This window comes from Chlorocebus sabaeus, chromosome 14 (genome assembly GCF_047675955.1).
Source record: "Chlorocebus sabaeus isolate Y175 chromosome 14, mChlSab1.0.hap1, whole genome shotgun sequence".
NCBI lineage: Eukaryota > Metazoa > Chordata > Mammalia > Primates > Cercopithecidae > Chlorocebus > Chlorocebus sabaeus.
In genome coordinates, this window is record NC_132917.1 from 46,720,931 (window position 1) to 46,734,913 (window position 13,983).

General features: G+C 46.4%; 1 protein-coding gene across 6 annotated transcripts in view; it reads left to right on the forward strand.

The window, feature by feature from the left end:
* The window catches only part of TTC7A (tetratricopeptide repeat domain 7A), a 157,175-nt gene that overhangs the window by 11,201 nt on the left and 131,991 nt on the right, over positions 1-13,983 (forward strand). For 2 of the 6 annotated variants that reach the window (XM_073022951.1, XM_007970721.3), the window contains exon 1: positions 11,686-12,182. The exons of 2 other annotated variants lie outside the window; for them this stretch is intronic. In XM_073022951.1, coding sequence (XP_072879052.1) covers positions 11,999-12,182 — 184 coding nt within the window. In that variant the 5' untranslated portion in view covers positions 11,686-11,998. Of the gene's footprint in view, positions 1-11,685; positions 12,183-13,983 lie in introns of those variants that run through there. 2 more of the 6 variants (XM_007970718.3, XM_007970723.3) reach the window with 1 other exon arrangement.

Below are 13,983 nucleotides of genomic sequence, written 5' to 3' on the forward strand. Positions count from 1 at the left end.
GATAGTGCAGCTGCACTCCAACCTGGGCGACAGAGCAAGACCCTATCTCAAAATACATAAATAAATAAATAGCCCTTCTAAATAACACGTAGGTCAAATAAGATATCATAAAGGAAATGTAAAAAAATTTTTGAACTGAATGTTAACAAAATTTCTATGTATCAGTGCTTATGGGGTACAGCTAACACAGAAATGTATATCTTAAATGCATATATCTTAAAAATAAGAAACACTGAAAATGAGCTGAGATTGAATTGCAAAAAGCTAGAAAAATAAGATATAGGATACTATATTATTATTCACAAAGATTCACTGCCCATCTCTGGGCATTGGTATTAGGCTGAGTCATATTTCTTCCTCTGGTCAGTGGAATATGTACAGAAATGTTGTGTCACACCTAGACAGAAGTTTTAAGAATCAACATTCTGTTCACCATACCATCTCTTTTCCTTCTGCCATAATAGTCAATGTTTTAGACAGTGGCTGCTTTGCTAGCTTAAGCCCCAGAGTGAAAATGTGGAGAAAAACTCAGCCAAGCTGGGTGGAATAGGTGGCATGAGTGAGAAATAAACTAAGTTGGTGGAAGCCATGAGATTTTGGGGGGATTTTTTTTTACTATGTACCCCAGCCTGGGGCAACAGAGTGAGACACTGTCTCAAAAAAAGAAAAAAACAAAACAAAAAAACGCTTCTAGGCTGGGTGCCTCTAGAACCTTTCCCTACTGTTATATAAGTATAGAAGAAACTTGAATACAATAAGAAATGAAAAAATAAAGATAACAAAATTGATGAAGTGGAAAGCAACATGTAATAGAGGATCATTATAAACAAAAACTGGTTGTTTTTAAAAAAGTAATAAAATTTATAAATCCCTGGAAAATTATCAAGAAAAATTTTAAAAAGAGATAATGCACAAATATTGAATACAAATACCAGTAATGAAAATTCAAATAGCACTATAAATTCTACAAACACTTAAAAGATAAGCGGATTTTATAGTTAACTTCATGCCTAAAACGTAAAACGCTAGATGGAATGTATTCCTAGGAAAAAAAAAAAAAAACTTACCAAAAATTGACCAAAGAAGAAATGGAAATTTGAAGGCCTATAATTTTTATTTATTTATTTATTTTTGAGATGAATTCTTGCTCTTGTACCCCAGGCTGGAGTGCAATGGTGTGATCTCGGCTCTCTGCAACCTCTGCCTCCCAGGTTCAAGCGATTCTCCTGCCTCAGCCTCCCTAGTAGCTGGGATTACAGGCGCCTGCAGCCACGTCCGGCTAATTTTTGTATATTTAGTAGAGACAGGGTTTCACCCTGTTGACCAGGCTGGTCTCAAACTACTGACCTCAGGTAATCCGCCCGCCTTGGCCTCCCAAAGTGCTGCGATTACAGGCGTGAGCCACTGCGCCCGGCCTGAAGTCCTATAATTTTAAAAGAAATCCAATCAGTATTTTTTAAACCTTCCCATAAATAGCTAAGTGGAAAAATAATGCTTTATACAAACTCTTTGGAGAAAAGAAAAATATATATATATACTCTCCGATTCATTTACAAAGCTATCATAATTTTGATGACCAAAAGCCAATGAACACGGTTCCAGATGAGAAAATTTAGCCGTATGTCATGAACATGGATACTAAAATTCTAAACAAAACATTTTATTAGCAATTGAAATCAAACAGTATATAAAAAGTAAAATACATATTGATCAATGTGGTAGACAGAATAATGGCCCCCAAAGATATTTATGTCCTAATCCCTGAAATCTATGAATTTTATTTATTTAGGAGTGCAGTGGTGCAATCATGGCTCACTGCAGCTTTCAGCTGCAGCTGGGATTATAGGCATATACCATCATGCCTAGCTAATTAAAAATAATTTCTTTTAAACAGAGACAGGGTCTGGCTATATTGCCCAGGCGAGTCTTGAACTCCTGGTCTCAAGCGATCCTCTCGCCTCAGCTTCTGAAAGTGCTGGTCTTAACAGCCATGAGCCACTATGCCCAGACTGAATGTTATTTTACATGGCAAAAAGGACTTTGCAGAAGTGATTAAATTGAGGACCTTGAGATGGGGAGATTATCTTGGATGATCTCCATGAGCCTAGTATAATCACAAGAGTCTTTCTAAGAAGGAAACAGGAGGGTCAGAGTCAGAGAGTAGAGGTGCCCTTGGAAGCAGAGGTTGGAGTGATGAACTTTGAAGATGTAGAAAGGGGCTACCAGCCAAGGAATGCAGTTGGCCTCTAGAACTGATCTTCTCTATTCATGTTTCTAGAGGCCAACTGGTTCTTTGGGGTAAAAACAAACAGAAACAGAGAAAAAAAAATGAATAAAATTGTTAAATCCCTGACAAATTATCAGTAGTAGATTTGAGAAGAAATGCAGCTCTGCCAACTCCTTAATTTAGTTCATAAGACCCACTTTGGACTTCTGACCTCAGGAATTTTAAGATAATGAATCCATGTTGTTTAAAGCCATTTAAATGTGTGCTAATTTGTTACAGAAGCAATAGGAAATTAATACAACTAAGTTGATTCCAGAAATGTGAGGATGGTTTAACCTTTGAAAATCAAAGTATTTCACCATGTTAATAGATCTAAGGGAGAAAAATCATATGACAATCTCAGTAAGTGCAAAAAAGTATTCGTAAAATTCAATTTCAATCATGATGTTTTTAAAAAACCTTTACCAAACTAGGAATAGTAAAAACTTCCTAAATCTGAGAAAAGATATCAGAAAGCAATGTAGGGCTTCTGGGATTCTTTTTTTTGAGACAGAGTCTTGCTCTGTCACCCGGGCTGGAGTGCAGTGGCGGGGTCTCTGCTCACTGCAACCTCTGCCTCCTGGGTTCAAGCAATTCCTGTGCCTCAGCCTCCCAAGTAGCTGGGATTACAGGTGCCCCCACCACACTTGGCTAATTTTTGTATCTTTAGTAGAGATGGGGTTTCACCATGTTGACCAGGCTGGTCTCAAACTCTTGACCTCATATGATTGTCGCACCTTGGCCTCCCAAAGTGCTGGGATTACAGGCATGAGCCATTGTGCCCAGCCTGAAACCTTATTTATTGACCCTAGTTGATGGTTAATAAGAGTTTGCTGTATAATAATTACATGTATGCACTTTCCTTTGTGTTATTTTTTACAACAAAAATGTTTTTAAAAGAGAAGAAAAAGAGGAAGAAAAGAAAGAGAAAGACAGATTAATTTAGAAGCAGGTGGAGGCCAGGTGCAGTGGCTCAGGCCTGTAGTCTCAGCATTTTGGGAGGCTGAGACGGGTGGATCACCTGAGGTTAGGAGTTCGAGACCAGTTTGGCCAACAAGGTGAAACCCCATCTGTGCTAAAAATACAAAAATTAGCCAAGTGTCGTGGTGCGTGCTTGTAGTCCCAGCTACTCAAGCAGCTGAGGCAGGAGGATCGCTTGAACCCGGGAGGCAGAGGTTGCAGTGAGCACAGATCGTGCCACTGCACTCCAGCCTAGGCAACAGAGTGAGACTCCATCCCCAAAAAAAAAAAAAAGAAAAACAGATGGAGCAAAGCTGTGTTTTAAGGCTCAAAACCGCTGTAATCTCTGAGTGGCCAGACACTCAAGGCTAGCCTTAGGAGTGGTGGGACATAAAACCAGACCAGCCAAGCTGCACTGAAAAGGCTCTGAGCCCTTGTGGGTTGGGGTGGCTTCTCTCCCTCAGGATGGCAGTAGCTGGGCAGAGAACCAGCACTGGGCAAGATGGAGAAATCATGGGCTCCTGCTCTGGAGAGGGGCCCATTGTAGCAGTCTTGCAAAATGACACAGAAGCCACTAATGAGAAACAGGAGTCACCTGGGACCCTGAGGAACAGAAGGGACTGGGATGGTGGGAGGGAGGGCAGTGCGTGGAGAGATACTGGTATCTCAATCATGAAGTGAGTGGCTGGGGATAAAAAACACCCCAAAGCTTTTGTCTTCCAAGTGTGGGAAAATCTTCAACACTCTGAGATTCTAAAATTAATATAACATAATTGCTGAGTGCCTACTATGTGCCAGCACAAAGAATTCATGATTTTGAAGCTTGCCTTTGTAGGACTTCATCTCTTAGCGTAATGATTACATGTAGTTTTTCAGGCAGCTGTCAAAGGAAAAGACCATATAGCGAGCTCCTGTCAGAGTTTTAATGTCCACATTCTGGGAGGGCTGGTTCAGTGTTGAAATTAAGTAAGACATAAGATAACATGGGCAAGATACGCTCTGAGCCAATGATCATGGTAATGAGTAAAAGTTGATTTCTGAATGTAAGGATCCTGGGCCATGCACATGACTACATAAAATTGGGAAGGCAGTTGTCATTGTGCTCTACATCACATATACTGATGATCTGAGTGGCTGAAATGACTGTTGATCATGAAGCAAATGTTTAATTCATATTTAAATTTAGGATTTCTAGGGTGACAGCAAGGTGAAGTGTCATAAAAGGCAGAGCACTGGTCAGAAATCTAGCATGTGCTGGGAACACAGGGCTCTGGGGGACCCCACATGGTAAGTATGAAAGAAGAGGCCAGAGTAGAAGGTGGGAAGGACATCTCATTAGACTTGGTGCTCTACTTCTGATGGCTGGGAGCACTTTGTGACCTCCAGCCCAACTATTCACAGCCACTGTGGCAACTAGTATAAGAATGATTTGATGAAGGCGAGAATGTCATAATAATCATCCAAAGTAAATTTTTAAGTCAGTACACAGGAAGAACAGAAACCATCTACACCCAGGGTACTGTTGACATTGACATGATTTTACTATGCAGGAAACTCTTACCCGGGATGATAAAAGTTGTAAATAACTTCATTGTTTTTTGCAGAAGTTTTCAGAAGAAACCATTTAAATGAACTCGATGACTTGTTTTTGAGACAGTCTTGTTCTGTTGCTCAGGCTGGAGTGCAGTGGCACGATCTTAGCTCACTGTAACCTCTGCCTTCTGGGTTCAAGCGATTCTTGTGCATCAGCCACCTGAATTGCTGGTATTATAGATGCATGCCACCACGCCCAGCTAATTTTTGTGTTTTTTGTAGAGATGGGGTTTTGCCATGTTGGCCAGGCTGGTCTTGAACTGGCTGATTTCGAACTCCTGACCTCAAGTGATCCAACCACCTTAACCTCCCAAATTGCTGGCATTACAGGCGTGAGCCACCTTTCCCGGCCTGTGACTTTTCAATAGATAGACTCAAACTGCTTTTTATTCTCTAAAACACTTTAAAAACCCTCCCCTCATAGGTTGCAGTGAGCCTGGATGACAGAGGGAGACTCCGTCTCAAAAACAAAAACAAACAAAAAAACCCTCACTTCAAAACCATCGCTTTGCCCTGTCCCAACAATCCCAATCCTGGAACAAGGTATGAAGACTACTGCTCTTTTTTTTGAGACTGAGTCTCACTCTGTTGCCAGGCTGGAGTGCAGTGGCACCATCTCGGCTCACTGTAACCTCTGCCTCCTTGGTTCAACCAATTCTCTTGCCTCAGCCTCCCGAGTAGCTGGAACTACAGGTGCGCACCACCATGTCCAGCTAATTTCTGTATTTTTAGTAGAGACAGGGTTTCACTATGTTGGTCAGGATGGTCTCAATCTCTTGACCTCATGATCTGCCTGCCTCGGCCTCCCAAAGTTCTGGGAGTACAGGTGTGAGCCACCATGCTTGGCCCTAAGACTACTACTCTTTAAGGCCTTTGATTACTAGACCAACACCCCTGAGAAGCATTGGTCACTAGAAGGCTGAAGTATTGTCTCTGCTGGAAAAGAGCTGTGAAGGGGTCAGGCGTGTGTTCAGGAACAGCTCATTACAAATGTGAGCCATGACGACTGTTCCTCCCCACACTCCTTCATCCTGAGCCCAGAAGTTCATGGCTACAGTGAGCTATGATACTATTGTATCATGATCCTTGCCCAGTCCTAATCAAGTCCCGTCATTGGAAGAGTTGCTTTAAAATAAACTCCTTTCTTGCCACTGAGCTTAAGCAAAAAATAAAAATAAAAAAATAAAACAGACCTCAACACTTTATAACTATTCCAACTTTGCTTTCCCTATTCCAGATACTGCTATGACTCTGTCAGGGTAGTGTTCTCCCTTCCTGCCATGAGAACAAGCTAAGCTTTGCATTATCATAAAAATTGTCTTGATGGTATTTTTAGGGAGCCAGCATTCAATTATTGAGGCCCGCAGTGATCCAACTGAGACCTCCTCAACACTGCAGTCCAAGACCCCTGACTCAGAAATAGGGTGATCCTCTGAGACTCTTAAGCTTCCTGCTTGGAGTTCTTTCAGACTGAAACAATGAGAGATGCAAGTCTTGTATTGGACCCAAGCTCCAATTTCTTTTTTTAATTTTTCTCTTAGGTGTGATGGCTCACACCTATAATCCTAGAGACTAGGGAGGCCGAGGTGGGAGGATTGCTAGTGGCCAGGAGTTTTGAGACCAGCCTGGGCAACATAGCAAGATTCAGTCTCTAAAAAAATTAGAAAACATAGCTGGGGGTGGTGACGTGTGCCTGTAGTCCCAGCTACTTGGGAGGCTGAGACTGGAGGATGGCTTGAGCCCAGGAGTTGAAGGCTGCAGTGAGCTATAATTGCACCACAGCACTCCAGCCCAGGTGACAGAGCAAGACCCTATCTCTAAAAACATAAAAAATAATAAGAAATAAATATATCTGCTTATTTAGCTTCCCAAATACTGAGCCTGTTTTCTCTTCTACCAATAAAGAACCCTTTGATTATCTGACCGTATTTGAAAATATTTTCTCCTTGGTGGATATCTGCCTTATTACTAACAACGCTACTACTTGTCTGTGTTCATCCTTGTCATTTTTTTTGTTGTGCATCTGTAAGAGGAAAGTTTTTAATGAAGAGGACAGGTGTAGGTCTCAGTAAGTCTGTCCCTTAGCTGGCCCAGGGACAAATTTTGTCTCTGATCAAAACTTTATGAGAACTTTTCTCAGATGTGTCTTATTTTGTCTTTAAGAGTTTGGTTCAGAACAATCTCTCTGGACCCTCTGTCTGCTGGGAACTGTAAATTCATCAGGGTTGGCTGGGGAGTCCTGAGCCACAGAATACACAAGCAACTGTCAGCTCACCATTCGCAGACTCATGGGTCTGTCTCAGTATCAACCTGTCTATGGCTTCCTCAGGCCAGACTTCTGCTTCTTGCATGTATTTATGCTATCACCCAAATGTGTACACTTACTTGTCTAGATAGCATCATCATTTCCCCAAAGATAATTTAGAATTGCAGTAGCCACTATGAGGAATTTCTGATATGAACAAAAGTATTCACTTTAGATTGCAAAGTGAACACAATTCTAAACATCCAGTGGTCTTCATTTTTTTCATTAGCATGAGCAAGCATACAAAAGAAACAAGATTCCAAAATTCTGTTTTTTTTTTTTTTTTTTGAGATAGGCTCTCTGTCACCCAGGCTGGAGTGCAGTGGCACGATCTCAGCTCACTGCAACCTCTGCCTCCTGGGCTCAAGCGATCCTCCCACCTCAGCCTCTCAAGTAGCTGGGACCACAGGCACCTGCCCACCATGCCAGGCTAATTTTTGTATTTTTTGTAGAGATGGGGTTTTGCCATATTGCCCAGGCTGGTCTTGAACTCCTGAGCTCAAGTGATCTGCCCACCTCGGCCTCCCAAAGTGCTAGGATTACAGGAGTGAGCCACCACACCCAGCCCCAAAAATTACTTCCTTAACAGATTTCTTGGCCAAAGCAAAATAAAAAGCTGAACTACTTAAAACTATCTTTTAGACCTCCCCTGCCCCAATATCACAGCTGAGACCTATTTCTTTTCCCCTACCCTATGCTCCTCCATCTCTGCCCTTTTCTCTACCTCAGGCCCTTTCCTCCTGGCTGGCTAATACCCCAAAGCTTACTTAACTTCAGAATAGGAAAAAAAAAAAAAAAAAAAAAAAAAGAATAGAAAAAAAACCCCAAAAACTCTATGGTGGATTTTAAGCCCTGTTTTCATTTTTAGCTGAAAGCCCTTGTACGAAGGCCTAAATGGGACTTCGAATTGTTTTAGGAACATATAATCCAGAGCAGCCCGATTTATAGCAATTCATTTATATGCCAGTTGGAGCCTCAGATGCAAAACATTCGATGAAAAAGTCAGAATGGAAAACCCCCCAATGATTATTTTTTATTTATTTTGTAGAGACAGGGTCTCACTAGATTGCCCAGGCTGGTCTTGAACTCCTGGGCTCAAGTGATTTTCCCGCCGCCTTCTCCCAAAGTGTTAGCATTATAGGCACGAGCTGCCATGCCTGGCCCAACGGTGATTTCAAAGACCATGGATTGCATAGGAAGCTGAAGGGGTTTGGGGAAGCTGTGAATGTTAGTCAAGGTCTTTTGGAGGCTATCCGCAGTCTTCCCTGTGAAACCAAAATGTGCTCTAATTAATTCTTTGTCAAGAGAGAAGTCTGTTCAGCAGGTCATGGACTGAAGAAAAATACATATGTATATATGTAAAAGGGAGAAGTCTGATGGAGACTTCAGGGCTAGGTCCTTTACTATCTAGTGGCAGAATTCTGGAGTAGATCTTGAAGCGGATGTGATGGGATTCTTTTCTCTTTTCATGAATGGCCTTAAACCAGAAATAGGGGATTTATTATGCAAATAAAAACTAGAATGGGAAACAGCCCCATGGCCAGATCGCCAAAACCTCCTTGAACATTTTGAAAGAACCCTAGAATTAAGAAACTAAAAGCAAAAATCAAGTCACCAATGAAGGTGTTCGATTTCCCATTCTGCCTTTAAACCCATAAGGAAACATTTCTCTAAAACATAAAGGACAACCTTACAAACTTGATGGATATAGGCACAAAATATCAATCTTAAACTTGATCACTATTATACCTTTTTCCCCTTAATATCAATACACTTCTTGAGTCATACGCCTATCTAATCATCCTCAACACAACTTCCCTAGGCCACAGCCTAAAACTGTGCCTCGGACCTTCAACTGAGGGGCATTTTCTTCTACTTTGTGACACTATACTTTAATAACTTAATAGAGAGGGATTCATTATGTGAATGGAGTTGCCACACGACATGCTCTCCTGAGGGTTTTTTCCTTCTAGTCCCTGAGGCCCTTCCTATCCATAATAAGGTCATAGCTAATTTGGATATTGATTTATCAGTACTTTGGTGTGTAAATCAAACATTAAGTTGAAGCTCTCTTATAGTCCAAAAATTCTACTGGCCCTGTGTGGTGGGTGGTTCATACCTGCAATCAAAGCACTTTGGAGGCTGGGCGGGGTGGCTCATGCCTATAATTCCAGCACTTTGGGAGGCCAAGGCGGGCAGATCATGAGGTCAGGAGTTCGAGACCACCTGGCCAACATAGTGAAACCCCATCTCTACTAAAAATACAAAAATTAGCTGAGCATAGTGGTGCACGCCTGTAGACCCAGCTACTCAGGAGGCTGAGGCAGGAGAATTGCTTGAACCTGGGAGGCGGAGGGTGTGGTGAGCCGAGATTGTGCCACTGCACTCCAGCCTGGGCAACAGAGCGAGTCCGTCTCAAAAGAAAAAAAAAAAAGAAAAGCACTTTGGGAGGCCAGGGTGGGAGGACCGCTTGAGGCTGGGAGTTTAAGACCAGCCTGGGCAACACAGAAAGATCCCGTCTCTACAAACAAAATAATAAATTAAAAATAATAGTAAAATAAAATAAAAATTTTACTGATATTCTACAGGAGCTAAACCCATCAAGGTTCAGACTGACCCATCTAAATCCCTACCCAAAATTGTACAATAGCCTTTAAAACAAGGCACTAGAGAAGGAATAAAACTGGCTGGGCACAGTGGCTCAAGCCTGTAATCCTAGCACTTTGGGAGGCCGAGGGGGGTTCTTGTTCCTAGTTTTTTACACCCCTGAAAAATGTTGGTCATCAGAGGGCTGGGGTTTTGTCCCTACTGGAAAAATAGCTGTGCAGGGGTCAGGCGTGTGTTGAGGAACAGCTCATTATAAATGTGAGCCATGAGGACTGTTCCTCCCCACACTCCTTTATGCCCACACATATATGAGTGTTGGTGACCCCCTCAAAGAAACAAGCAGTGATTCCCTCTACAGTTGGTTCACGAGGTGCTCTACAACCTGGGGGCAGGGCTGGCAAAGGACTAGGAAAAAAGACACAGGAAAGGAGGTCTTATTTCTGCCAAGGTCGCCTCCCTCTTATCAACCCTGCTGTTCACTCCCTGCCCCAGGGCTGACTCCCAGGAATGCCAGGCGTGGGGCAAATCACAGTGTGTTCTCGGGTAACCCTAATTCACCCTCTCTCTCCAAGTGAAATCCGGTTCTGGTGACCATCAAAGGCAGCCAAAGAGTAACAAAAAGCCAGCTTGAGGAGTTGGCTGGAGTAAGCCAGGAGTTTACAAGCTGCTTGAGTAAACTGTCTCTAAATTCCAACTGCCAAAGCAGCCTCAGCTTCCCTTCATCTACCTCCTGGCCGCTGGGGATTGAGAACAGTCCCCAGGTGCTCAGAGCAGCACCCACCGTTAGGAAATCCTGCCCACCAAACAAGGACTGGAGCTGCATTTAGAACCTGGAGAGCAGGGCCTCCACAGTGGAGTCGGGGGTCAGTGGGAACAGGAAGACTGTCTTCAGCTAATCACCCTGTGTGGCTTCATGTGAAAGGCCACATGGGAGCCTCTGCACTAGGAGCCTGGGTTCTGCTTGACATAAAAACCTTCCCTCGGTTACAGTTGTCCAAAAACACTTAGGGCAGTGGTGAAGACTCCAGAGGGAGGATGTAGAGCACCTTCTAACTCTTAGGAGTCTGCTCAAAAGTTTGCCCCGACCCTGCTGTCTTTTGGATCTTCAGTCGACCATACAATATGTCACTTAAGTGCATTTTTGGTTTCAGATCTTGCTGTGGCTTCTCCCGCACTAGTCTGTGAGCTGCGGAGGCAGCGGGGCCGGACCCCTGTAACAAGTCTTCTCGCAAGGGTGGACCTCGGCGGGCCCCGCCCCGTAGTCCTATGAACTTCTGGGCACCCCACAGCGCCGAGATAAACCCTGCTAAGCGCTCCATAGAGCTTTGATCACAGTCTTAGACCAGGATGAAGAAATAAATACCAAGTTGGTGAAACAGCCTAAAGCCTGTAAGAAATCCAGGGCAACTGAGATTCCACAGAGGACAGGTCAACGGGTCAGGGAAGTCAAGTTGGAAAGAGGAACTCCGCTAAAATAAGAAAATACAAATGCTCTCAGCAGAGGGGCGTCCAGAGAGTCGCGGGCCTGGGAACGGGCCTGGGTCCTCGCGCAGCAGGCCAGCTCCCAAGAGGCTCGCCATCGGGGTTGGGGCCCGTCGGCCGGCCTCTCCCCATTTTTGTGACGTGTCGGGGGCAGCAGCGGTGACGGGGGTACCACACAAAGCCAGGTCGTCGGGCGGTGGTCTCCCAGGCCAAGAGCTCCGATGGGATGGGGAGGGGGCAGGAAGCGAGGCGCCCCCAGGCGCCCGGGCTCCGCGCGGGATTAAAGTGAGCTCGGACTCCGCGGCGGCGGCGGCAGGGGGCGGGTACCGGGGCGTCCGCGAGCGCCCGTCGCGCGCCTGGCTGCTGTGGCCGCGCTGGCAGCCAGCGAGCCGGGCTCGCCGAGGCCTCGCCACGCCCCCGCGGGGGTGGAGCCGCGGCCAGGGGCGGGTCCGCAGCTGGCGGCGCCGGGGCCCGGGGCGGAGGCTGTGGCAGCAGCTGCAGCGGCGGCGGCGGCGGCAGCGCCAGGAGCTGCTGCAGCAGAGGCGGAGGTTGCTCCTGTACGCGTCCGGGCAGCTCAGCCGAAGCCGCAGCCCGGAGGCGCCGGGCGGTGCGCTGGGTGCTGCTGCTACCGGCCCTCCGCCGCCCGGGCCCCCGCTGCCGCCCGGGCCCCGGCTGCCGTCTGCGCCCCCGTCAACCCCACCCGCGAGTGCGCCCCAGCCGGGACGCCGCCCCCGGCCGGGTCTCCACTTCTTGGCCGCACCTTCCATGACAGCGCCCGCGAGAAGATGGCTGCGAAGGGCGCGCACGGCTCCCACCTGAAGGTGGAGAGCGAGCTGGAGCGCTGCCGCGCCGAGGGCCACTGGGACCGCATGCCGGAGCTGGTCCGGCAGCTGCAGTCGCTGAGCATGCCCGGCGGCGGAGGTAACAGGCGAGGCATCCCGAGCGCAGCGTTCACCTTTCCGGACACCGGTGAGTGAGGGAAGAGGCTGGCTCGCCGGCAGCTAGCGCGCGAAACGCACCGCCTCTTCCAGGAAGCGCGCCCAGACCGTCCTCGGCCGGCAACGGGCGGCCACCCGCCCACCATGCTGGTCTTAGGAGCAGCCAGTGTAGTTAAGAAGGTCCTTCTGCCGCGAGAGAAAAATCACATGTAGTTTGGGGGCTTGGAGGGAAGAGAAACGGCTTTTCCTCTCTGTCCTTTAGGATAATGTGGCTAACTCTGTCTACCGTGAAATGGTGGTATCTGCACATTATGAGATCAGTGCATTGGCTGGACTCTTGCCCCCCACCGCGGTCCGAGGGTGGGGTGTCCCTAAACTCCAACAGGTGAAGTGTGTCTGTCTCGTCTTTGTTCATAGTTCTTGCAAGTAAAGTTGAAAACGGAGCTCTGTCCGCAGCAGACAGGGGCGAGGGTTTGACGAACCCCAGGGTGGGGTGGTGGAGAAATGGGGAAGAGGCTTGGCCAGCCTCACTTTTCTCATCTGTGGCGATCTCGGGACACATCCAACTCTGGCAGTCGGTGGCTTTAGCAGTAGGGCTGGTTTGGCTGGGCCGGGCTCTTGTGCTGGGGCGGGAAAGCACCCTGATGTGGCAGCGGGGAACACCCCGCCCCAGCTTCTAACCTCAGATCCTGTTCCTGGGGCCTTCACCTCACCCTCCCTGAGTCCTCTCTGTGGGCACAATCACTTAGGAGGCTTTGTGGAAGGAGGCAAGAAATAAATGAATACAGATATAGTTTTTAAAGACTGCCTAGCCTGTGGAAGGCTCTGAGAGTGACAGATCGTGATAGTAATAGTAATAGTCAACACTTATCTCGTGCTTCCTGTGTGCCAGACACTGTCCTGAGCCCTTTAATCAACCCCGTGAAGCAAGTACTCTTGTTTGCCCCACTTTACAGATAAGGAAACTGAGGCACAGAGCAACTAAGTAGCTTGATCAGCTAACCAGTAAGTTGTGGAACCAGGATTTGAGCCCAGGTTTTGAGTACATCCTTTAAATCACTTGCACTATTACCTCTCAAAGATGTACAGCACAAAATCCCTGTCCTTGAAGAGCTCCCACAGTGGCAAGAAAGTGATTGGAGGGCAATTGTTTGTGGGGTTTTTGTTGTTGTCTTTTGGGTTTTTTTGTTTTGTTTTTGTTTTTTTTTTTGAAGCAGGGTCTCTCTGTTACCCAGGCTGGAGTGTAGTAGTGCCATCTCAGCTCACTGCAGCCTCGACTTCCTGGGTTCAAGCGAGGCCTCCCAAGTGGCTGGGACTGCAGGTGCTGGCTATCATGCCTGGCTAATTTTTGTAGTTTTAGTAGAGACGGGGTTTCGCCATGTTGCCCAGGCTGATCTCCAACTGGGCTGAAGCATTCCGTCCACCTGGGCCTCCCAAAGTGCTGGGATTACAGGCATGAGCCACTGTGCCTGGCCGCTTTCTCTATTTTCTATATTCTTGTGAACAACCCTATTAGGAGGGCAGGAGTTATTGTCCCCATTTTAGACATAGGGACACCAAGACCCAGAGAGGTCACATAATGTGTATGTGGGAAAGCCTGTACTCAAGCCTGAGTCTCTGCCATCAAGTCTCTTAGTGTCAGAGTTGGGGATGTGGACCCTGGGCTGGCTTCACTGTGGGAACTGCCTAGTATAAGGAAGGACATGGAGGGTCAGCGGGGTCTCTCCTGCCAGTTTTGCAGTCTGTGAATGATTTTTCTCCCACTGTTAAATCCAGATACTATCACAAAGCATGCACTCACACTGGGACATATAGTCATACACGCATATGCA